At 17.4% G+C, this 23,899-nt stretch overlaps 9 protein-coding genes across 9 annotated transcripts; 6 read left to right on the plus strand and 3 right to left on the minus strand.

The window, feature by feature from the left end:
• Nucleotides 1–765: 765 nt before the first annotated feature.
• PRELSG_1011100 (conserved Plasmodium protein, unknown function) lies at nucleotides 766–3,537 on the plus strand (the record flags this gene model as incomplete). The annotated part of the gene is made up of 1 exon (XM_028677030.1): nucleotides 766–3,537. The coding sequence occupies one exon, from the start codon at nucleotides 766–768 to the stop codon at nucleotides 3,535–3,537; it is 2,772 nt and encodes a 923-aa protein (XP_028533460.1).
• A 709-nt stretch (nucleotides 3,538–4,246) lies between these two features.
• PRELSG_1011200 (bis(5'-nucleosyl)-tetraphosphatase [asymmetrical], putative) lies at nucleotides 4,247–5,143 on the plus strand (the record flags this gene model as incomplete). The annotated part of the gene is made up of 5 exons (XM_028677031.1): nucleotides 4,247–4,251; nucleotides 4,421–4,560; nucleotides 4,628–4,731; nucleotides 4,809–4,918; nucleotides 5,044–5,143. 5 exons carry the CDS (start codon nucleotides 4,247–4,249, stop codon nucleotides 5,141–5,143), a joined length of 459 nt encoding a protein of 152 aa, XP_028533461.1.
• A 730-nt stretch (nucleotides 5,144–5,873) lies between these two features.
• PRELSG_1011300 (phosphomethylpyrimidine kinase, putative) lies at nucleotides 5,874–6,848 on the plus strand (the record flags this gene model as incomplete). The annotated part of the gene is made up of 1 exon (XM_028677032.1): nucleotides 5,874–6,848. One exon carries the CDS (start codon nucleotides 5,874–5,876, stop codon nucleotides 6,846–6,848), a length of 975 nt encoding a protein of 324 aa, XP_028533462.1.
• Nucleotides 6,849–7,766: 918 nt separating this feature from the next.
• On the plus strand, nucleotides 7,767–8,666 carry PRELSG_1011400 (conserved Plasmodium protein, unknown function; the record flags this gene model as incomplete). The annotated part of the gene is made up of 1 exon (XM_028677033.1): nucleotides 7,767–8,666. The coding sequence occupies one exon, from the start codon at nucleotides 7,767–7,769 to the stop codon at nucleotides 8,664–8,666; it is 900 nt and encodes a 299-aa protein (XP_028533463.1).
• A 482-nt stretch (nucleotides 8,667–9,148) lies between these two features.
• Nucleotides 9,149–9,787, minus strand: LSM2 (U6 snRNA-associated Sm-like protein LSm2, putative; the record flags this gene model as incomplete). The annotated part of the gene is made up of 3 exons (XM_028677035.1): nucleotides 9,149–9,292; nucleotides 9,494–9,658; nucleotides 9,785–9,787. The coding sequence occupies 3 exons, from the start codon at nucleotides 9,785–9,787 to the stop codon at nucleotides 9,149–9,151; spliced, it is 312 nt and encodes a 103-aa protein (XP_028533464.1).
• Nucleotides 9,788–10,989: 1,202 nt separating this feature from the next.
• Nucleotides 10,990–13,614, plus strand: PRELSG_1011600 (conserved Plasmodium protein, unknown function; the record flags this gene model as incomplete). The annotated part of the gene is made up of 1 exon (XM_028677036.1): nucleotides 10,990–13,614. One exon carries the CDS (start codon nucleotides 10,990–10,992, stop codon nucleotides 13,612–13,614), a length of 2,625 nt encoding a protein of 874 aa, XP_028533465.1.
• A 1,004-nt stretch (nucleotides 13,615–14,618) lies between these two features.
• On the minus strand, nucleotides 14,619–17,266 carry PPM9 (protein phosphatase PPM9, putative; the record flags this gene model as incomplete). Its single annotated transcript, XM_028677037.1, has 6 exons — nucleotides 14,619–14,654; nucleotides 14,755–14,844; nucleotides 14,971–15,239; nucleotides 15,317–15,380; nucleotides 15,547–15,672; nucleotides 15,929–17,266. 6 exons carry the CDS (start codon nucleotides 17,264–17,266, stop codon nucleotides 14,619–14,621), a joined length of 1,923 nt encoding a protein of 640 aa, XP_028533466.1.
• Nucleotides 17,267–18,810: 1,544 nt separating this feature from the next.
• PRELSG_1011800 (40S ribosomal protein S9, putative) lies at nucleotides 18,811–19,777 on the minus strand (the record flags this gene model as incomplete). Its single annotated transcript, XM_028677038.1, has 3 exons — nucleotides 18,811–19,252; nucleotides 19,409–19,476; nucleotides 19,715–19,777. The coding sequence occupies 3 exons, from the start codon at nucleotides 19,775–19,777 to the stop codon at nucleotides 18,811–18,813; spliced, it is 573 nt and encodes a 190-aa protein (XP_028533467.1).
• A 787-nt stretch (nucleotides 19,778–20,564) lies between these two features.
• Nucleotides 20,565–21,866, plus strand: PRELSG_1011900 (conserved Plasmodium protein, unknown function; the record flags this gene model as incomplete). The annotated part of the gene is made up of 1 exon (XM_028677039.1): nucleotides 20,565–21,866. The coding sequence occupies one exon, from the start codon at nucleotides 20,565–20,567 to the stop codon at nucleotides 21,864–21,866; it is 1,302 nt and encodes a 433-aa protein (XP_028533468.1).
• Nucleotides 21,867–23,899: the final 2,033 nt, after the last annotated feature.

Below are 23,899 nucleotides of genomic sequence, written 5' to 3' on the forward strand. Positions count from 1 at the left end.
TTCAATTTCATATAAGTACTCTTAAGAGATATGTTTTTATAAACTTTGTACTTAACATTTTTTATAAATTTCATTTTTAGTTTATTTTCTATCTTTTAAAAAATAAATATATTCTCATTTTCTCTTCATTTTTTTCATATTTTGCTTTTATATTCTGAGTGGTTTACTTTTTGAAACTCTTTTACTAAAAATATATATATTCAAATAATAATTTTTAAAATTTCCTAGAAATATCTTAATAGGAATATATTGTGTAATTCGATATCTATTTTTATAGATTAGTTTTCGCTTTTTTTTTTTTTTTTTACACTAATATATTTTTGAAAGTTAAATTTTATTTAAAATTTTATTTCTTTTCAAAAAAAAAAAAATATTTTTTTTTTTTGATTTTATATAATGAATGAAAATAATTTTAATTTAGTAAATTCAACAATCATTTAAATATATATATTTTTTGTTTTAATTTAATTTTATATAATTGGTGTTTTATTTAACCCATTGTTCATATGTTTTACCTAAACAATGCTAATACATAAAAAGTATTCGTATAAATAATTTTAATGAAAAATAAAAAAAAACTATTTTTTTTTTTAATTATTAATTAAATATATGAAGTATTATTATATCGAATCATTATCTTCTTATAATCTCCGAATTATATTTAATTCTTTCTTTTCTTTTACCTTTTGTTTTTAATTAAACATAATATAAAACATTAAAATGTTTTTTTCCAAATAACGATTATAATAATTAGGAATAACAAAAATGGATAGAGAACAGTTAAATTTAAAAATATTAATGAAAAAATTTTTAAGTGATGAAAAAGAATATATAAAGTTTTTGAATAAAGGTAATAAAGATATAATAGTTTTTGAAAAACATAATTTTTATATTTATAGTGATGTTTTATGTGGAATTGAAAGTAGGAAAAAGGAAAAGTATAACATAGGAGATATTTATTTATTTTTATGTTTACCTAAAAGTAATTATACCTATTCTTATATTAATTCTATTGGTTATAAATATATAAGCATATTAGAAAGGGGTAAAATTATAAAAATTATTGAAGAAGATGAGGATAGTGACGAAATAAGAGTTAATTTTTTTATTTATGATGAAAAAAAAAAAATAGATTTACATGATTATGTTGATATAGAAAAGGAACATATTATAAAAGTAGAATTATTTAATAGTGAGAATAGCGAAGATATAGAAGAAGGTAGTGAAGATAATATGGAAAAAAAAGATATAAAAAAAAATGAAAAAATTAAAATTATTAAAAAAGAAGATTCCTATGTTTTAAATAAGGATAACATAGAAAATAATCAGGAAAAAATATCATCTGAAATGAATAAGGAAAATAATAAGTCGAGCGAAGATAATCTTATATCATTCGAAAATACTAGAAAAATATGTGATTCAGATAAAATATTGGAGTCTTTAATATTTTATTTTAAAAGTGATTATATTTCTAATTCCTTAAATAAATATAAACTAAAAAGTAAAAGCTTAAGAAGAAAAAGAAAATATAATTTTTTAGAGGATACATCTCTTATGGAGTATGATGAATTAATATATTATAATATTAATGAAATAAATTCATTTGAAGAATATGATAATGAATTAAGTAGTAATTTTGAGTTCTTTAGGAGAAAGTGTTCACTAGATAAAAGCTTATATAATAATTCGGAATTATATAATAAAAGAGTAGAAAATTTTGAGAAAAAAGATGAAATACCAAATAATAAGTATTATTATAAAAATAATGAAAATCAAAAAAATAATGATTCTGTAGAAAAAAATTACAGTATTTTAAGACATTATTATGAAAACAATTTTTTTCAAAATATTTTTTTTCAAAATTTAAATTTATATTCTTTATTGAAAAATATTTACATTAGAAGATTTTCTAATGAAGAAATAATTGATAAAAATGTGAAATTAATAAGTGAAAAATTTCATATAGAATATATGAAATATATACAAAATAATCATAAATTTAATCCTTCGAATTGTAATCATTCCTTAAGTGAAAACATAAACGATTATGTTGATATAAATGATGAATGCATTATTAATAATAGTTTAATAGAGAAAGATATTTTTGAATTTGATTGGAACTCTTATGATACGAATGAAGAAAATAAAAATTCAATAAATAAATATAAAAAATTAGATTATAATAATATATTATATTCTTTTAAAAAAAGAAGAAAAGAGTTTTTTAATGAAAAAAAATTTGTTGAAATTATGAAAAATTTTAATGAACATGATAAAATAATTTTCTTTCATAATTTATTAACACAATATATATATTCTTTAAATAATAAAAAATATTATGAACAAAATAAAGGAAATATAAATTTTGTTCACAATTTTATAAGTAATTTATCTCATGAAGAGGATTTTAATGTAGATACAGAAAATTTTTTATTCTCCAGTTCATATATTCCCTTTACTGATTCGGATGAATTATCCTTTAAATTAAATGAACAAGAGAAGTATAATAAAAACAAAAAATGCGAAGATATAGAAAAGGAAAATAATGGAGGTAATAATGTTAATAGTAATGATGAAAATGATCCGATGTTGAGATCATTTAGTGAAAATAGTAACGTATCAATTGATAGTAATAACAACTTAAAATGTAATATTGGTAATTTTAATTTACTTCAAAATAATTATGTAGAAATAAAAAATAGTTTAAATATTAATTTGTCCAATTTAAAATTATCAGATACAAATATCAAAAACAATAAAGAATTAATTAAATCTACTCATATTAAAGAAATAAATTTTAAAGGTCCTTATGATATAATAGAAAAAAACGATTGCGATTTTAGCAGGATTTATAAATTTTTTGAAGAAGAACTTTTAAAAAAAGGTAATATAAAAAATGTATATATAAATGGAATAAAGAAAAATATTATTGTTGATGATAATAGTAAAATAACAACTCAAAAAAAATCTTTAAAAGTGATAGATGAAATACATTTAAAATATAAAAAAAGGCCAATTATTTTAATACCAAAAGATAATAATATAATAAATAAAAATAATATTGAATCCTTTTTTCTACATAACAATTTAAATAGTACCAATCTTCCTATGCAAAGTAATAGTACGAGTGGTATATATGATTCTTTGTCAATAATATATAAAATGTTTAATAAAAGTATAAAATTTTTATTTATTGAAAATGATAAAATATCTAAATTTACGGAAATTGATTGGAAATGTGTAATTGCAGTTATTTTAAATCCTAATCAATCATTAAAAGAACTATTAAAAGAATACCCATTTCAATCTTTGACAGACTTATTTCATACTTTCAAGACTTTTGTTTTTATCTACACTAATGAAAAATTGTCTCATGATTTATTATCTTATAATAATATTGAAATTATAAAATTAAATCATAATAATAGAAAAGATGATTACATTTCTGTTAATAAATTTTGGAGTATAGTTGAAAAATTTATTTTACAAAGAAGGGATAAGAATTTTTTTTTTAAAAAAAAATTTTTAGCAAACTGAAATATATATAAATATATATATTATGCTTATAATTTTTATTGATATGTTCCATTTATTATTTTTACTTTTTTAATTATGTTCATTTCACTTTTGTCATAAAATTATATCTATCATTATTATTATTTATTATCTACTATTTTTTTGTATTTTCTTGTATTCATATTTTTATTTATTAATTTATTTTTTACTTTTTTTTTTTTAGAGATTATTATACTTATTTATTTTTAAGATAATGGGAGCATAAATTGTATTTTAAAAATATTATTAATATCAAATGTTCTTTAAAAATATAAAATATAAAATTACGAAGCTTTTTTTTTTTTTTTTTCCATATATTTTAAATTTTTCTTTGTTTATTTAATTATTCTTGTACAAAAGTTAAATAAAATTACATTATAATTATCTTATTCAACTTATGTAATTTTAAAAATTATTTTTTATTAGTTTTTTTATTTTATTTTTTTTTTTTCTTATGACGCTATCTTATTTTGTATTCTTAATTTTATAATATTTTAATTTTCATATACATAAAAGGAGTTCAAATAAAATATTAATGAAAAAAAAAAAATAAAAAAGAGCAATTTCTAAAAAAAATTATAGGATTATAATAAAAGCCCATTTCTTAATATACATGGAATAATTATTCTTATGCCTCAATTCAAGGTTCTTTACTTTTAAGTTATTCTTATTACATAAGAGAGATTTTAAAATGAGGTATTGAAAAAAAAAAATTTATATAAGATATAAAAATGAGCTTTTGCAAAAAGTATAAAACAATTAAATATAAAAGAATTTCATAAAAAAGAATTTTCTGATAAAGAATTAACAGAAAAAAAGTTCATACTAAAAACAATAAATTTTTTTTTTTTTTTTCATTTTGTAGAGATGTTATAAGAGCCTTTGGAATATTAATATATAGAATTATAAATAAGAATGCTAAAAATGATTTCAATAGAAATTCAAAAATTGAATTTTTATTTTTAAGAGCATCATATGGTAATAGACATTGGACACCTCCAAAAGGTTAGCCTGAGTAATATATTTTAATTTTTTTATTTTTCTTATTATTTAAAATTTTTACTTTATTAAGGATTACATGAAGAGAACGAAAATGGATTAGATACAGCTATACGAGAAACATTCGAAGAAACTGGTTTAGAGAAAAATAAATATAAATTACTGAATTTTGAAAAAGTAAGAAAATTTAAAAATGCTTAGTAATAATAATATGCACATTTAATTTTTTTAATCTCTTATTTCATATTATTTAGACGTTAATATACAATGTTAAAGATAAGCCAAAAGAAACCACATACTATTTAGCTCTTTTGTTAAATAACGACGAAAATATTAAATTATCAAATGAGCACACTGATTTTAAGTATTATTTAAAAAAAAAAAAAAGAAAAGAAGAAAAAAATAATAAATGAATTTATACATAAAGAAATTAGTAAATAGAACAAAGTATAATTATATTACTCTTATTATTTATTTTTAAATTTATAGATGGGTACAGAGTAGTGAATCAGAAGCATATTCTCTCCCTGATTCCTTATTAGAATTGATGAAAAATGCAGAAGAATATATAAGAAAAATAGGAAAATAAAATTTCAATAATTTTATAGAATAATAATAGGTTTTAATTAAGTTATATACTTAAGATAAACATAGAACAGAAAAAATTTACTTCAAAAAAGTATAATAATATATTTGTTTAGAAATGAAGGGAAGAAATTCCTATGTGTAATAGAATTTACTTTTTTACAATTTATATTTATAAAAGATTTATATTAATATTTATTTAATTTTTATATGACATTTTGGAGATTTTTAATTGTATGTTTAAATTTTTTAAAATTAGCTTGATATCTTTTAGATTATTTAAAAAAAAAAAAATTTAACTTTATAAATTTTTGAAAACTTATTTGATTTTAATTTTTTAATTTTTCTATATTTATTAATAATCTTATTTATTTATTTTATTTTATTTTACTTTTTTTTTTTTTTTTTTGGCATAATGCATTTTTTTTCTATAAAAAGAGCAAGTATAAAAAAAATTTCAAAAAAATTATTGAACAAATAATTTAAGTATGTTTGCTAATATAATTATGATAATATTTCTTTTTACTTAAATAATACAAATTTTAATATATTATATTTTGTTAGAAAAGTGTTAATTTTCATATTTATTATTTATTTTTTTATTCTATTTTATTTTTTTTATATTATTCTCTTTTTGTTAATATTTTTTGTTTTATTTTCTTTATTATTATTTTTTTTATTTAATATATCATTAATATAAAGATATGTAAAACTATAAATTTTTTTTTTTTAATATGATGGAAGTTACTAAGATTTTAAGCATAGCAGGAAGTGATAGCTGTGGAGGAGCAGGTATGCAAGCTGATATAAAAACAGCAACAAGTTTAGGATGCCATTGCTGTACTGTATTTGTTGTTTTAACTTCTCAGAATACTAAAGAAGTTAAATCAATTATAGAAATAGAAGAAAATTTCATTATTGAACAGCTGGATAGTATTTTTGAAGATACTGAAATTAATGTTGTTAAATTAGGAGTTTTGTATTCTAAAAAGATTATATCATTAGTTCATAATTACATAAAAAATATAAACAGTAAGAGAGAAAGGAAATTATTAGTAGTGTTTGATCCTGTTTTTGTGTCTAGCTCAGGTTGCAAGTTAGCAGAAGATATGGATTATGTAAAATTTGCTTTGGACATGATTTGCCCTATAAGTACAATAATTACTCCTAATTTTTATGAATGCAAATTAATTCTTGAAGTATTAAACTGCGATATTGATTTTACAAATATAAATTCAATAGAATTATGCAAATTATTTGCTGAAAAATTAAATATAAATGCGTGTTTACTTAAAAGTTGTAATATTGATAAAAACTGTATTGAAGAAAATAAATTATATGCAGTTGATCACTTATGTATAAGAAAAAATAAGAATGAAATTGAGGATATAAGTAAAAAAGATATCATAAATATAAATAAAAAGGGTATATATATTTATGATATTTATAAATTAATAACAAAAAGAACACCAGATGCTGATATTCACGGTACAGGTTGTACCTTGTCAACAGCCATTTCATGCTTTTTATCAAAAAAGTACGATTTACTTTATTCTTGTATTGAATCAAAGAAATATATATGTAACTGCATTAAATATGCTTACAATTTTGGAAGTAAAAGTAAAGGATTAAATCATTTAAAAGCTTCACAGGAATTACTAAATTTTAATGACTTTGAAGTAATCAAAGTTGCTCAAAATATATCATGAAGAAATTATAATTTTGTCATCTTATTGTATTTCATTCTTTTTATTGATAATATCTTAATTAATTATAATCTTTTTTTTTCTAGAAGTTTTTTTTTTTTAAATTGGAATTTTTAATAAAGTAATGTATATACTAAATGTTTTCTTTAATAACGATTTATTTTTTATGATCCCCCATATTCCGTATATATAATACATATTTATTATTTATATTTTAGATATATTTAGATATAATATGTGTATCTTTTTTATTAGTAATATATGTTTAATATTTTAACAATATATGCATATCTTTATTTTGAATATAAGTATATTTATGTATTTATTTTAAATACTATACAACTTCATACATATATATATATATATGATTTTTACAAAACAACAAATATATATTTAGATGTATAGGTGTACATATAAATATATTAAAATTGTTTGATTTAAAAAATAAGCATAAAAAAAAAAAAGATAAAATAAATATATAAAAATAAAAATTTTTAATGTAATAAAAATTTAAATTTTATTCTTATAGAAATATACTAAAATAAGCAATTCAAAATTAAATAACATAAAAGCTATAAAATAGAAAACTTATAGTGGTGCTGATGCTAAAGAAAAAAAAAAAAAATAAAAAGATAAAATAATAAAAAAAAAAAAAAATTAAAGTGAATAAATTGAGGAGCAAAAGTTAATAACAAAATTATGATAACATATTTTAGTAAAATTAAAAACAAAGTTAAAAAAATTTTTGAAAAAGATTATACAAAATTTTAAAGAAAATTTTTAAGTAAAACTAAAAAATTGTAAATATATTATTAGGACAAAGTTGCAAATAATATTTTAAAGAGATATTTCAAAAAAAGAAAAGGAGATTACAATATATATATTTTTAATTTAATAAGAAAAAAAAAAAAAGTAACAAAAATGAAGAGAAATTACATAATTAAATATTTTAACAAAATATCACATGTAAAATATTACAATAGTACCAGTAAAGGTATATTAAATAATGGAAAGAATGAAAATTCAGGAAATTTAATTAAAAATAAATTTGATAACAAATTTATGAATTTAGTAAATAAAAATAAATATAATACTTATAAAAATCGAGTTTTTAATACTAGCATGTATAATAATTTACATCCAGGTTATATGAACAATAATGAAAATAATAATAATAATTTATCAAGTCATTCTAATTATAAGTATGATGCATATAATTATTATCAACCAAAACATAATTCAAATGTAAATAATGAAAATTCAGATAATACTTCTTATCAATATTTTAGTATTTTTGGTAGTACAGCTATGTGCTTAATAAAACCAGTATTTCCTGATTATATAATTAACAAAAACAAATTAACAATTTATGGAAAAGGAGGTTTTCAATTTATGTTTATGAGAAAACAAAATAATTCTAATAAATATGATAAAGATAATAAAATGATTATATTTCTTAAAATCAACAGTTTATCAAATGTTTTATCTTTAAAGGATATGGAAAAATTTAAAAATGCAATTGTTATTAAAGGAAGTAATAATAACTATTTAATTATTGATAAGCACAAAGAAAAAAAGGATCATATTGTTATAAAATATAAGTATCAACCATCAAATACTGTGGACAATAATTTTAATGAAATAAATAATAGTCTGAATATTGATATTAATGATAATATTAATATAAATGATGTAAACGAAGAGAAAAAAGGGCATTTTGAGGAATTACATGTTAGTGCTCCTTTTACAGAGTTTCTAATTTTTCAAAAAGCTGCTAATTTATTATTACCTCAGCTAATTGGATGGGCTAAACATAATTAATTTGTTAAAAATATTATTGTGTAAAATATTCTCTATCATGCATAATATTAATATAAGCTTATTTTTTGTTAATCTTTTTTTTTTTTTCTTTTTAATTTTTATATTAATATTTTTAAAAAGAAAAAAACAAATATTTATAGAAAATAAAAATAAAAACTACAAAGAAAAAAGTAAGAACAGTTTTTTTTATTGTGATAATTTTTTTTATTTTTTTTTAATAATACTTAAAACTTTTTTATGAATATTTTTAAAAATTATAAATATTCTTCCATTATATATGCATAAATACATATAAAAACAAATAAGTCAAAATCTTTTTTTTTTAACAAAATTATTACAAAAAATATTTTTTTAAAAGGAGTAAAAATATGAGAAAATGAATGAGAATATATTTAAAATTAACAAAAAAGGCTTACAAAAATAAGCAACTACGTATATTTTTTTTTTTTATAATTTTAATTTATCATTATTTTTTTTTTTTTTCATCTTCTTTCTTTGTCTTTTTCAGATATCATTTTTGCTTCTTGTCTACACATATGATGCAACTTTTCAATGTCAATTTCATTGGATGGTAAAAAAACATATCTTACAACTGAACCTCTTACAAAGCATGATTTTATAGATAACTAAAAAAATAAGGAATCATAAATGTAATAAAAATAAAATTAATATGATTAATAGTTATGATATTAAGTTAATTTACATTATTAATATAATGAATATTAATAATAAATTAACACGAATTTTAATCAATAAATTTATTCAATGTTTTTAATATATATATATATATATGTATAGAAAAATTTTATTTTTTTATTGAAAATTACTAAGTGAGGGTATTTCTCTGGATTATTTACTGATACATTTGTTAATTTAATATTTAAATATTGATCTACTGAATGTAATACACCTGATATTTGTAAGTCATTTTTTAATTCAACTGTTACATGACGATTTTTTTCAGCTAATTGTTGAAAAAATGTAAAAAAAAGCTATAAAGAAAAATAAAAATATATAAAAAAAATATGAATTAATTTATATATACTAAGTATGCTTGCATAAATTATTTATTCAAAAGGGTTTAAATTTTTTAATATATTTTAATTTTCATATTTTACCATTTTTTATTAGTTTTAAAAAAATATACCAAAATATTTAGAAATATAAAATGGTAAAAAGGAAAAAAAAATATAACTTATTTAAATATATATATATGTTTTAATGTGTTTTTTATTTATTAAAATTGTATATATTATAATGTTATCTTAATTATTATCCTTATACTTTAAAATGTAAAGAAAATCATTAAAATTTTTTAAAAAGAAATTTTAATAGTAACAATTCTTTAATTTATAAATAAATATTTAAAAAAAATAATTCATTTTGTTTCTAATTTATAAAAGAAAAAAAAAAACAAAAAATGAAAAAAAGAGAATAGAAAGAGAAAAAAAATTAAGCAATTAATTGATATTATCATCTCAATAGTCCAGAAAGTTACTCATATAAAAATAGAGAAATATTTAAAAAAAGTTATATATATAACTGCGATATATAATAGAAAAATAAATAAAATATTTGTATATATTAAATCACAACGCCTTTAATAGTGTTTTATTTATTTTTTGATTCTTTTATATTTAAATAAAATATTATTTTTTTTATTTTTTTCTTATTTTATATTTATAAAAATACATTTTTAAAAATATAAAATTTTATAAATTCTTTTTTTTTTTTTTTTTGATGTCTAAACACTTTTTTTTTAAATTATTACTATTTTGTTCTGGCTTAATTAATTGAATATATAGTTTTTATATTAAAAATTTAACAATGAAATAAGTTTCTAAAGTATATATTACTATGATAGACTATGCATATTAAATTTTTTAAATTATATTACTGTAATGATGCATATATTTTCATTATATGAAATAAGGAAAATTAGAAATATATATTATTTCTAACATATATATTTGAATTTTAACAATACAATATGTTGTATTTTTCTAAAGTGGAAATTATAATGTATATATTTTTTTCAATATTTCTAATGTAAATAAAATTAAAATTATTTATATATATTATTCTGTATATTTCTTTATAATTTATGTAAAATTGATATTATTTATATATTAACTTTTTATATAAGATTTTCAATTTAAATATTTTGAATTTATAAATTTTAATTACTCAAAGCTTATGTAATAATATTAAATTATTGTTATTATTTTTAAATATATGAATATTTAAAAAATAAAAAGGAAAAAAAAAAAAAGAGGCTCCTTTAAATAGAATTTAATAAATATTTTATGGGGGGGGAAAAAAAATGATGGGAAATAATAAAGAAAAGGAAGAAGGATATGAAGAAAAATATGAAGAAAAATGTAAAGAAAAATGTGAAGAAAAATGTGAAGAAAAATGTAAAGAAAAATGTGAAGAAAAATGTGAAGAAAAATGTGAAGAAAAATATAAAGAAATATGTGAAGAAAAATATAAAGAAAAATGTGAAGAAAAATATGAAGAAAAATATAAAGAAAAATATGAAGAAAAGTGTGAAGAAAAATGTGAAGAAAAATGTGCAGAAACACATGAAGAAAGAGAAGAGAACAAGGTAGAGAAAAAAGATGGAAAGTTGGAAATAAATGCATTTAGAAATATAAATTTAAAAATTGAGGCATATGGAAAGGGTGATTATAGATTATTAAGATATTTACCAGATGGTTCTTGTGTTTTCGAGGAAATACCAAATGAAGAAAATAAAAATAATTTACAGCAATATGCTCAAGTGTTTTACTCAGCAATGGATAAAATGAATCAATTAAAAAGTAAAGATGATAATATGAAAAATAACAAAGAATGGAACAAAGGAGAGGAATATAGAATACTGGTAGAAAATGAATTAAAAGAGTTGATGATTTTATTCGATATGATATTGGGAACTCTTAATTATGATAAAGGGAGAAAATATTTATCTCTCAATAAGTGCTCTTATTATAAAGATTCAAAAGAAAATAAGCAGGAAATATGTATAGCTATAAATAGTAGAAAGCAACTTTTAGAAAAATTAAGAAATTTATGTAAAAAAACGAAAATTGAAATAAATTCAATTAATGGTATAATTACACAAAAGTATTATCTATGTTTCTTAAGTCAACTAATTAAATATTGGAAAATATTAAATAAAAAATATGCAGAAATAGATTATATGCAACTTGATAGTAATTTCCCTTACATGACTCAAATTTCTATAGAATTTTATTTTTTACCTTCTGTTTTTTGGCAACTTTCTTCGAATCCAATATTTTTATCATGGCCACCTCATCCCTCTTTTTCTCCTTTTAAATCGCAATATGCACATATTACATTTTCATTAAATAATTTAGAAAAAGAAAGCGATATCAAAATATGTGAAAACAGTTCAAAAAAAACAGAAGAAAATACTTTAAAACACAATGCAAAGGGAATTGAAGAGCAACAAAATATAATCACTCATAGTAAGGATAAGGGTGGTAATTTAAATGAAGAGGATGAAAAATCAAAAAAAATATATAATGAAACAAAAGAAGTAGATGATACAATAAAAGAAGACACAAACTTTAATAAATATAACGATAATGATACTAATAATGGATATGATAATAAGATTGATGTTGACAAAATGATACAAAAAGAGGTGAATGATATATCAAGTACTGGTGAAAAAGATATGCATCTTTTAAATATAAAAAATGTACAAAATTGCAATATAATTTTAAATAATTCTAATAATTTAAATGATGATTCTAATGGATTACCTAAAAAAAATATAGAAGAAAATACAGAAAGTAGGAAAACTCATAATAATAGCAATAGCATGGAAAATTACGAAGAAAAAGAAGAATTAAACAAAAGCAGTTACATAGGAAGTAAAGAAAATTATTATTTTAATGACTTAAAAATTAAAGAGGAAGAACTAAAAATGTTCAGTTTGCTAGACAATAAAAGTACTGTATCTGTACAATTTGAAGGAATAGCTGCTTATTTAATTGAAAATAATTACTTTATTCAATTTGATTTATTTCCTTTGAATGCAAAATTAAAAAAAAATTTGAGTACAAAAAATAAAAAGTGGGAACATATTTTCCCAAAAAAAACAATTCCAAAAAATATAATTTTTGAGCAAGCTAAAAAAGTTCATGAAAAATTAACAAGAGCTCAATGGGTATTAATAGATAAATCTATTTTTTGTATTTTAGCTGAACAGGCAAATAATTTAAAAGATAAAAATAATGAATTGGGAATAAATCTAGATAATGTACCAAATATGAATAGAAAAATAAAAATTCATTGTACACAAATAAATCATAAATCTATTGAATTTTTAATTCACGATATTTTAATTCCATCTTCATCCAATAAATTTGCCCCTATTGATTTTTCTTTTGTTATTTTATATGAACCAATTAAAATGTACGATGTAAATAATAACAAAAGTAACAATGATAACAGTGATAATTCACAAAATATTAATAACGGTACAAATAATTCTTCTAATAATAATGATAATATAAAAAATGATTTTAATAATAATAGTTATGATGAAAAAAAAAACAGGTTTATGATGTGTGATTCTATAAGATTCAATGAATCAAACAAAGATCACATAGATGATAATAATATTAAAAAAACAACAAATAATAGTTTAGATAAAAATAATGAAATTACACTAGATTATGAACTAATACAGATGTTTTTAAATTTAGCTCTTTCCAAAGTAAGAGATTTATTTCTTTGTTCATGGAAATATTTCTCTTTTGAAATTCCCTTTTATTCAGCTGATATACATCCAATTATTTACCAAAATATGTTTCCTGATTATCGTTCAGATACATTAATTAAAAACTTTTTTTGTTGGCTTATTAAATCAATGAACACATATTTACGTGTAAATGAAGAAATTATAATACAATAATTTATCATATAAAAATATATAATAAATTAGTAAAATGAAAGGTTTACAAAACTATAACATTATTCAAGTAAATTTTCTTTATAAAAATAACACAATTTTATGAAATATATTTTTAGAATATAGTAAATAAAATATTGAGGAAATAAATATTTATATTAATTATAAAGAGATAGATAATGAAATACATATTAATATTGGATAAGATAAAATTTAAGCAAACATATTTATAAATATATGTTAATAAAAAGTAGTTAAAAGTACAAAAGTAGTTGGAAACTTAATAGAAAAAGAGACTTATAAATTTTAGAAGAAAATAAAAAAAAAAAAAAATATATATATATTTTTAATAGTATACATATTTATTTTTACATTTTAAAATATAGGTATATGATAAAATTTTTAAATTCAACTAATTTTTTTTAATGTATTTTAAAGATATTTTTTTTTAACTTTTTTATATTATATTAATTAGGTATTTATATGTTTATTAATTTTCAAAAAAAATAAATTTAATAATATATTATATTTCCCTTAGTTAATGAAATAAAATATATAAAATTATGCTCTCCTTATAATTTGTTATTATAGTAATCAAATTCGTATTTTTTATTATTTGCTTTTATTATTTTTTTTTTATCATTTTGATACATAAAACACTATGATATTTTTTAAGCATTTAATTGGTTCCATTTAAATAATTTCAAAAAAATAAAATAAAAACAAATAATAATGTAATAAAAAATGAAAATATAATTCTTGATTTCTATATTAAGCATTAAATTTTTAAATATTTTCTCATAAAAATCTTACTATATGTAATTTTCTATGAAATTTTAAGGGTTCTACATATCTATTAAAATGTTATATCTTGATCGTATATCTTTCTTCATATATTTTTTTTCTATTGAAATTATGTAACAAGCATAAAAGACAATATAAGCTTAACTTATCAGTAGAAAATCCATGTAAGAGTTTATTACCTTAATTGATAAATTATAAAAACTTCAATAAAACTTCAACAGCATAGCAGTTAAATTGTCCTATAAAATATATATATATATAAAGTTGAATATTGACAAAAAAAAAAAAAGAATAAAAAGGATTTATTATCATGCATATATATATATATATTTGTATTACTTGACTCCCATAAGCATATGCAGTTTTAATAATTTCACTACAAGCCTTATCTGGATCATGTTGATAAGTTTGCAAAATTTGAGCAATATCCTAAGAAAAAAAGATAAAATAAGTAGAGAAGAAAGTAATAAATATTGGAAAAGATAAAAATGTATTAGATAAATATATATATATATATTTATTTATTTACGTTAGTAGTTATATTTTTTTGTATACCTTATTAGACAAAATATCCCATACACCATCGCAGGCCATTACAACAAAATGATAATTCAATTCGTCTAAAGAATAATACATATTTTCATTTTCTTTGAGATAATTTTCATCTACCTTATTTTTAACATCTAGTTCATTATTTTTCATATTTTCTTTTTGTATGTTTTTTTCATTTATATCTTCATTATATATTTCTTTACATACAACATCAGGTGTAGCTGATATTACATTATTATATTTAAAATCTTTATCTCCTATTGCTCTTGAAACTAATAATAATAAAATATTAGTAATATAAAATGTTAAGAATTTTTATGAAAGTTGTTTTACATATAAACATAATTACCTGCAAGATAAACTTCCTCTTTCATAGTTAATCTTTCCAACAAACTTGGTTTATCATTATTATTCTATCAAAATAGGTATGTATGTATATATATATAACTATTATGAAAAGGTAATAACTACTTTAATATATAATTTATTTTATTGATTTATAACATATTTATTATAGCTTATTATTTATTTATATTTATTTTATATATATATATATTTTTTTTCTTCCTTTTTTGTTACTTTTTTCATATTTGCTTTGACTCTATAAACATTCTGTAAGCAAATAACATCACCCCCCATTTTTTTTATTCGTTCTTTTTCTTTTGGATCATTTGGTTTATGATCGTATGATAGATGCTCTGTTTTCTTTTTGATAGATTCATAAAAATATATTAAAATTTAAAAAAAAAAAAAAAATTATAATTAATTATGCTTTTAAAAAAATTAATTTAAAGCTTTTTTTGTCATGACTAAGAAGAAAGAAAAAAAAATACTATATATCTAAAAACAGTACATTCTTAATATATATATATATATATATATATATATATATATATATATATATATATATATATATATATACATATACATATACAAATATAAAAATACGAAATTAAATTACTAAAGTGTTATTTAAATTAATGACACCAATAGCTCGACAATCTCCTAAGTTAGCTATAAACATTTTATTCTTTAAAATTATTAGGGAAATAATTGTGCAACCGTGATTTGGGAACTTGGAAACCTTTAGAAATTGTTCATCTGTTTTTATAAAAGCTAATTTTATATTTTCTATTATTTCTTCATCAGTCATATCATCTAATATTTTTAATTTTTTATTTCTATTATTTTTATTTTGTGTTTCAGATTTATTATTATCATCATTTTGCGTAGTTGTATCTTTGCAATATTTTTTTTCTTCTTTTATATTATCTTCAATAGTTTTATCTTTGCTTAATTTATTATTTTCTTCCGATATTTCATAATTCTCCTTATTTTCCATTACTTCTTTTTCAATTTTCCTTTTTTTTCTATTTAAGCTTTCATCTATATCTATATTTTCATTTTTAGTTAAATTTTCATCTTTATTTTTATTTAAATTTCTATTTTCACAGTTATTTTCATTTTTATTTACGCCTTTATTTTCATTTACATTAGAATTATAGAATGAATTATCAAAATTATTTACATTTATGCAATCATTTTCAAAGTTTTTGTTTTTTTTATCTATATTTAATTCATTTTTTTTTGTATTCTCATTGGAATTTTTTTCATTTACTTGATTGCTATCAGTAGAATTTTGAGATTTAATTAAGCTAGAACTATTTAAAGTACTGTGTGGTTCACCTAAATTGTTTAATGATACATTAGTTTCTTCATTAATATCTTGATTATAAAAATAATAAATAATATTTTTTATTATATTATTCATGCAATATTCACAAGCTTTTATTCCTCTATGACCATCAAATATAGAAAAAAAATATAAAGGATTTTTTTTATAGAAAAATAATGTTTTATAATCATTTGAATCAATATATCTAGTTAAATCAGTTACAATAATATATCTGTCTTCTTGTTTTTTTCTCCTTCCTTGCATTGTTTTTGCGTAACTAGTTAGTTTTAATTCTTTTTTTTTTCCATTTTGTTTAAAGAACATATTAGATATAAATTCTGTATTCTCAAATGAATACACATAAAAAAAAAAAGAATTTTCACTAAATAAAATCAAATTATTATTTTTATCATAGAAATAATAATTTCCTAATAACGTATTGTAATATAAAAATGTTTTTCTATTAAATATCCACTCATAAGTATACATCTCCCATATTCCTAATGTTATAATATATTTGACAATATCACTTACACTTTTACACTCCTTTATATCATTAATACTACTTTCATTTATCTTATGAACATTATTATTTTTTTCTTCACAATTTTCTAATATACTCATAATAGAAAATATAAATGCTTTATGTATATATATATATATATATATATATATAAATTACTAAAAAAAAAAAATAAATAAATAAAATAAAGCAAAAGAAAATCGCATAAAAATAATAAAACAATTTATTTCTTTAGTAAGCATAAATAATTTTTATATAGATAACATTTTATATTTAGCAATTATAATATTCTTTATTTTTCTAATTTTTTTTTTTTAATTCATGAATATAAACAAAGATAATTAATTAATCTTAATACTTTTCTTTTACACATTTATTGTAAAATGCTTATTGGTTAATATGAACATATGGATATTTTAGTTAAAAAAAAATAAAATAATAAATGATATAGTTATTAATATATAAAGTTTATTTTAAATAATTAAATAAAATGAAATTAAAAAATTAATATTCATAAGTAAAATATATAATATATACTGTAAAAAATAAAATAAATATATATAACAAATAATACAATGAAAATAAAAAAAAATAAAAAAATTAATACCTAAACATTTCAATAAAACTATACTACATAATAGTTATATATATATTAGAAATCTTTTTATTTATAATTTTTGTAAATTATTATATAAATAATTTTTTTTTATGTTTTATTTTTTATATAAACATTTATTTTTTACTGACTTTTTCATATTTTTTTTATTTATATCAAATTTATATTTCCTCAAAATGTAAAATAATACAAGATAGAATCAAAAAATTTACCTTTTCATTTCTCTTATAACAAAGAAAAAAACTTGTTCTACATTTAATTGCAAAACATACTACTTTTTTTAATTTCTTATTTTAAATATAATTATTTTATTATTATATTTCTTTAAATGATATATAAATGTGGTATTTTTTTCAACAAAAATTTTTTTTTCATCAATTTTAAAAGATATTTGAATTTGAAGAAACATATATATATATATATATATAAATTTATTTAGTAAAATAAGAAGAAATAGTATTTTAAAAAAACATATTAAATAAAAATTAATATAGTTTATAAAATGATAAATATTTATTTGTAAAATTTTCATGAGAGTTTTAAGAAATTAAGGAAAGAATGATTCTATTTTTCTTTTTTTAATCATATATTTTTATTAGCTAATCTTAATTTATAATAGTTTAAGTTCCTGTATTTGTATGTATAAATAAAAATGTATGATACATAATTCAGAATTTTTTTTTCCTAATAAAATATCCATATAAAGATTGATCACTTATTTTGTTATTAATTGAATGTCAAAAAAAAAAAAAAGAAAAAAAAAAATGTACTTCTATTTTGTCATAAATTATTTAAAAATTAAAAATTATATATATTTAATTATAATTATTCTTTTTAATTTAATATAAAGTTTATGTTAATGAAGAAAAAAAAATGCTTTTTTTTAAAATCTATTATTTTATTTCCCATAACTTTTTGGTTAAATTTTTTGTTATTGAAAAAAAAAAAAAAAAAAATATATTTTCCTAATATAACACAGTAATTAGAGAACATATGTGTTTATATAATTTTTTCTAATTGTTGAAACGCTCAGTTATTTTCCTCTGTTTCATTTTTTTCTTTTTGATTTTTTAAAGATTTTCTTTTAACTCTTCCTGGTCTAGCACCTCCAAAAGGAGAAGTAGTAGCAAAATCTATATGCTTTTCTGAATCTACACGAACTAAAAAGGATGGAATGTCAACCATTTGCTTACCTACTCTAATATGTCTTTGTCTAATTAAAACTCTAGCATGATGTACAGATTTTGCTAGACCCAATTTAAATACTTTTGTTTGTAATCTTCTTTCTAATAATTTAGGCAAAGTTAAACCTAATACATAATCTAATTTCTCTTCATTTTCTCCTAATAAACCTTGACGTACCATTCTTCTTAATAAAGCTTCTCCTTGAAATATCCTCTTTGGACTTTTCTCTTCCAATGTTAATAAATATCTAGCAGCTGAACGAATTTTAGCTAATAAATATTGCACTCTAAAAAATTAACATAAAAAAAAACAAAATTATAATACATAAATTTCACACAAAAATTGTAAAATGAAAAAAAACAAAAAAAAAAAGTAAATAAAATATTAAGATTTATAAAAAATTATCCATAAAAAGTATACAATAATATTTTTAAATTTTAACCTCCATATTTCTCTTTTATTTTTAAGACCATATTCACCAATCAATTTCAATTCCTGATCTAAACGTTCCTAATGTTTTATAAAAAAAATTAATAAATTATTTAAATAAAATATATATACAAAACATATATGTAAAGAAATAAAATAAAATAAAAATAATAACTATAGGAGTATAAACATCTATAATAAAAATAATAAACATACTGGAGAAATAAATATATATCAGTACGAAAAAATAAACATAATTTAATTTAAAAATATATATATATATATATAATAAAAGAATATATATATATTTTTTTTTTACTTTTTCGAAAGGACGTTTTGGGTTTCTTGCTGTTTTTGAATGATTTCTATAACTTTTTGGCATTTTTTATTTTTTTATTAAATTTTTATGTTTATAATTTCAAATATCTTTTATTTTTTTTTTATTTATATTTTTTTTTACTTATTTTTTTTCATTAAAAAATTACATTGTTTTATTTTAAGAAAATATTTATATTTATTTTCGTGATTTTTTTAATCTATATTTTTATCTTACAATTTTTTTTTTTTTTTTTTTTTTTCCTATGTATTTTTAAATAAAAATTAAATACATAAAATTGAGGCTATATTTTTCTCCGTTTAAAAATATATGTGATTGCATATGTATTTACATAATGCATACCTATAAAAATTTAAAATGTTTGTATTTAAAAATTAAAAAAAAATATTTTAAAGATCCTAAAATAATTAAAAAAATTGAAATGAAATAAAATTGTTTAAAATTTTAATAAAAATATCTAAAAAACATTTTTTTTTTTTTTCCTATTTTATATTAAAATGTTTTAATAAAAGTATTAATACCAAACATGTAATATAAAGTGTATTTTTTTGTTTCTTTTGTTTTCTCCCTTTTGATCACTCAATATAATTACAATTTCATTACTGTAAAAATAGGCATGTGTTTTATTAAAAATAATTTTTAGTCTCAATTTATATTTTATGAAATACACAATAAATATTCCCTTTAAAAAAAAAAAAAAATTATATATTTATTTTATCTTAAATTTTAGGTAATATGATTCAGTTATGATTCGCAAAAATTTTAAACTTATTTATAATGAAACAATTTAGGGAAAAAAAAAAAAAAAAAAATATTAAAATATGTAATTGCTATGATTTTAAATTCTAATAATAGCATTATTCTGTTGGTTTTATTTTTTTATTTTTTATTATTTTGTAAAATAAAGGCAACAAAGAGTTCCTTATATTATAGAGCACAATTAAAAATTGACAATGGAAAAAATGTGTATACTAAAAGAAAAAACGATGTTGCATATAAACTATTCTTCTTAAAAAAGAAAAAAAAATATTTTTATAAAAATAAGAGTGATTTTGAAAAAAATTTGATAAACGTTTTTAGTTTTAATTATAAAGAAAATAACAACAATATATTATATAACATTAATTTTCAAAGTGAGGCATTAAAAGAATTAATTTTTCCTTTTAGCAAAGTCAGAAAATTTATTAAATGTTACATATTTGATTTAGATCATGATTTAATACATAAAAATATTAGGAATTTTCAAAATGAAAATGAGATAAATAGAATTATTATTAGTAATAATAATAATAATAATAGTATAAATGATATGGATAATAACAATAAAAGTAATAATTCCAATGATATAAACTTAATTAAAATTGAAAAATATATAAATCAACAATTAATAAAATTAACTAATGAGATTTTATCTATGAAAAAAAATTATGAGAAAAAAAAAAAAGAAATGAAAAATAATAATTATGTTATGAAATGGAATTTTTATATAAATAAAAAAAGTAATCCTTTAAAATGCTTTGTTTATTTAGATTTACCAGAAGGTACAATTATGTTGAAACCCAGTGAAATAAATGATAAAAAATTTTTAATTTCTATTAATGCATTAAATGAGATTAGAAGAAATAATAAGGAAATATTAAAAAATATTTATTTTAAAAAGTTTAATATTACTTTTGATTACATTTATAAAAATTGTAATTTTATAACACTTCTGGTTAATAAAGTATTAGACCAAACTTACTGTATAAATTTATTTACTATGATTTCTTTATTATCATCTTTATATATTCTCAACGATTCTTTTTATCAGTGTTTTTTATATTTGTTGAGTAGTGAAATTATTTGGAATCCTTTTATTTATAATATTTGGTGTAATATTTATCATACAACATTACCATTGAAACTATTTATGTTAAAACAAACATTTTCTTATTCCAAAATTGTATTTAATTCACTAATTGATTATATTAGATCAAAACTAATTAAAATAGAAACAATTTTAATTAATTCTTCTTTAAAAAACAAACTATTTTTAGATACAAAAGAAGATAATATGTATGATAAACAGAATTTTAAAATAGCCACTGATGATTATAATATAAATGATGATGAAGACGAATTTATATATATTTAAAAAAAAAACAGAAAGAAAATTATAATTATAGCAAATGAATATGCATTGTTATATATCATACTAATTTTTTTTTTTTTTTTTTCATATAATATTTTTTCATTAATACATTTTTCATAACATTATTTTATCTTAAAGTTTATTAAATTAAAACATTCTTATATATACAGTGTATTATAAAAAAAATTTGAAATAAAATTAGATAATCTTTAATAGACACTATATCTAAATCCATTAAAAAAACATTCAAAGAGATCATATATATATATATTTTAAAGTATAGCTATTTTTATTTAGTTAGCTAATTATATTCATTCTAAAAAATATATATATTTTAATATTTTTTTTATTGTGAAAAATTTATTATTGAATCTTCTTAATATATATAATACAAGTAATGAATATACAATAAAAAAATAATGAAGAAAAAAAAAAAATATATTAGACAATTTTTTTTTATTATAAAAAAACTTTTTTTTTTTTAGTTTATAAAAAATTTACTTTATTATTTTGCATATATAATTTTGAGAACATAAGTATTCTATATATATGAAAAAATACTCTATTATTTTTCTTTCTATAATTATTAGTTATTAAATAAAAAAAAGTATCAAAAAAATCCATACATGCATATACAAGTTTATGAATGTTATAATACCTTTATTAATACTAAAATGAATAAGAGTAAAAATTTTATTTATTTTTATTACTAAAAGTGATACTCAATTATATATAAAACTATAAAATAAAGTTTTCTTCAATATTTAATCTTATTTTAATTTTTTTTTTTTTCCACATTTTCCTTTTGTTTTTCAATACAAAATTTTATAAGCATATCTGTACATTTGTTAATAGAAGGTGAAATATTAAAAAAAATTTTGCTTTTTCTACATAATGATTTATAATTTTGTTATATAAATTTATAAAAATTGTTCTAAATAGTACTAATAAATAGGTAAGTAAGCGAAAAAAATATATAAATATTTTTACTACTTTGTATAATTAAAACCGGAAAGAGGATTATTGATATGAAATGAGATTGATAATTATTCTTTTTTTTTAATTTTTAATTTTCGTTTAAAATTCAAAATAATATTTTTTATAAAAAAGTTAAGATGTAGAGAGAAAAAAAATTAGCTTTTTTCATATATTTAAAAGTAAATATATATATTATTTTTTTATTTAAAAATAAATTTTTAGTTCCATTTTAATATAAAGTATTTATAATAATACTATTAATTTTTAAGTATTATTTTTTGCATCATTTTTATTTATTCTTCTTTTTCATAGTTGAGTTATCCTAATATTTTTAACTTTTAAATTAATTTTTCTTTAACACATTGTCTGATTTATTTTAAATATACCAAATAATTTAATAATTCACATAAAATAATAATATATGTATTATGCATTTCAACAATATTTAGATACTAAAAATATATAAAAAAAATTGTCTTACACATTAAACAAGAAAAAAAAGTTTCAAACTTTTAGCTAAATATAGTAATTAGAAATATATAATAAATATAAAAATAATAAAAAATCCTAATATTTGGTTTATATTTACGTTTTCTTTTTTTTTTTTTTTTTCTCCTTTTTTAATTATTATTATTAAGAATTTCTTTATATGTACTTTGTTTTATAAGCATAGTCGAAAAATATTTTTTTTACAATATTTCTTATAAAAAATTAATCTATTATTTATCTATAAAATCTACTCTTAGAACATTAAATGAAATAAGAAGTATCTAGAGCTTTTCCACTCAATAACATTAAAAAAAAAGTTAGGGAACAATTAAAAAAAAAAAATAATTAATAAAGGAATTTTTTCTTTTTTTTTTAATTTTAAATACAATAATTCATTATTTTCAAATTTCTATATTATTTGTATCACATATATATATATATATATATATATATATATATATATATATATACATATATATATATATATGCATGTGAAATATGTATAAATTTTTTTTTTCTTGAAAAGTCTAAATGCAAATAGCTTATTTATGATTTATTAATGAAGTATG

This window comes from Plasmodium relictum (genome assembly GCF_900005765.1).
Source record: "Plasmodium relictum strain SGS1 genome assembly, chromosome: 10".
NCBI classification, from domain to species: Eukaryota; Apicomplexa; class Aconoidasida; order Haemosporida; family Plasmodiidae; genus Plasmodium; species Plasmodium relictum.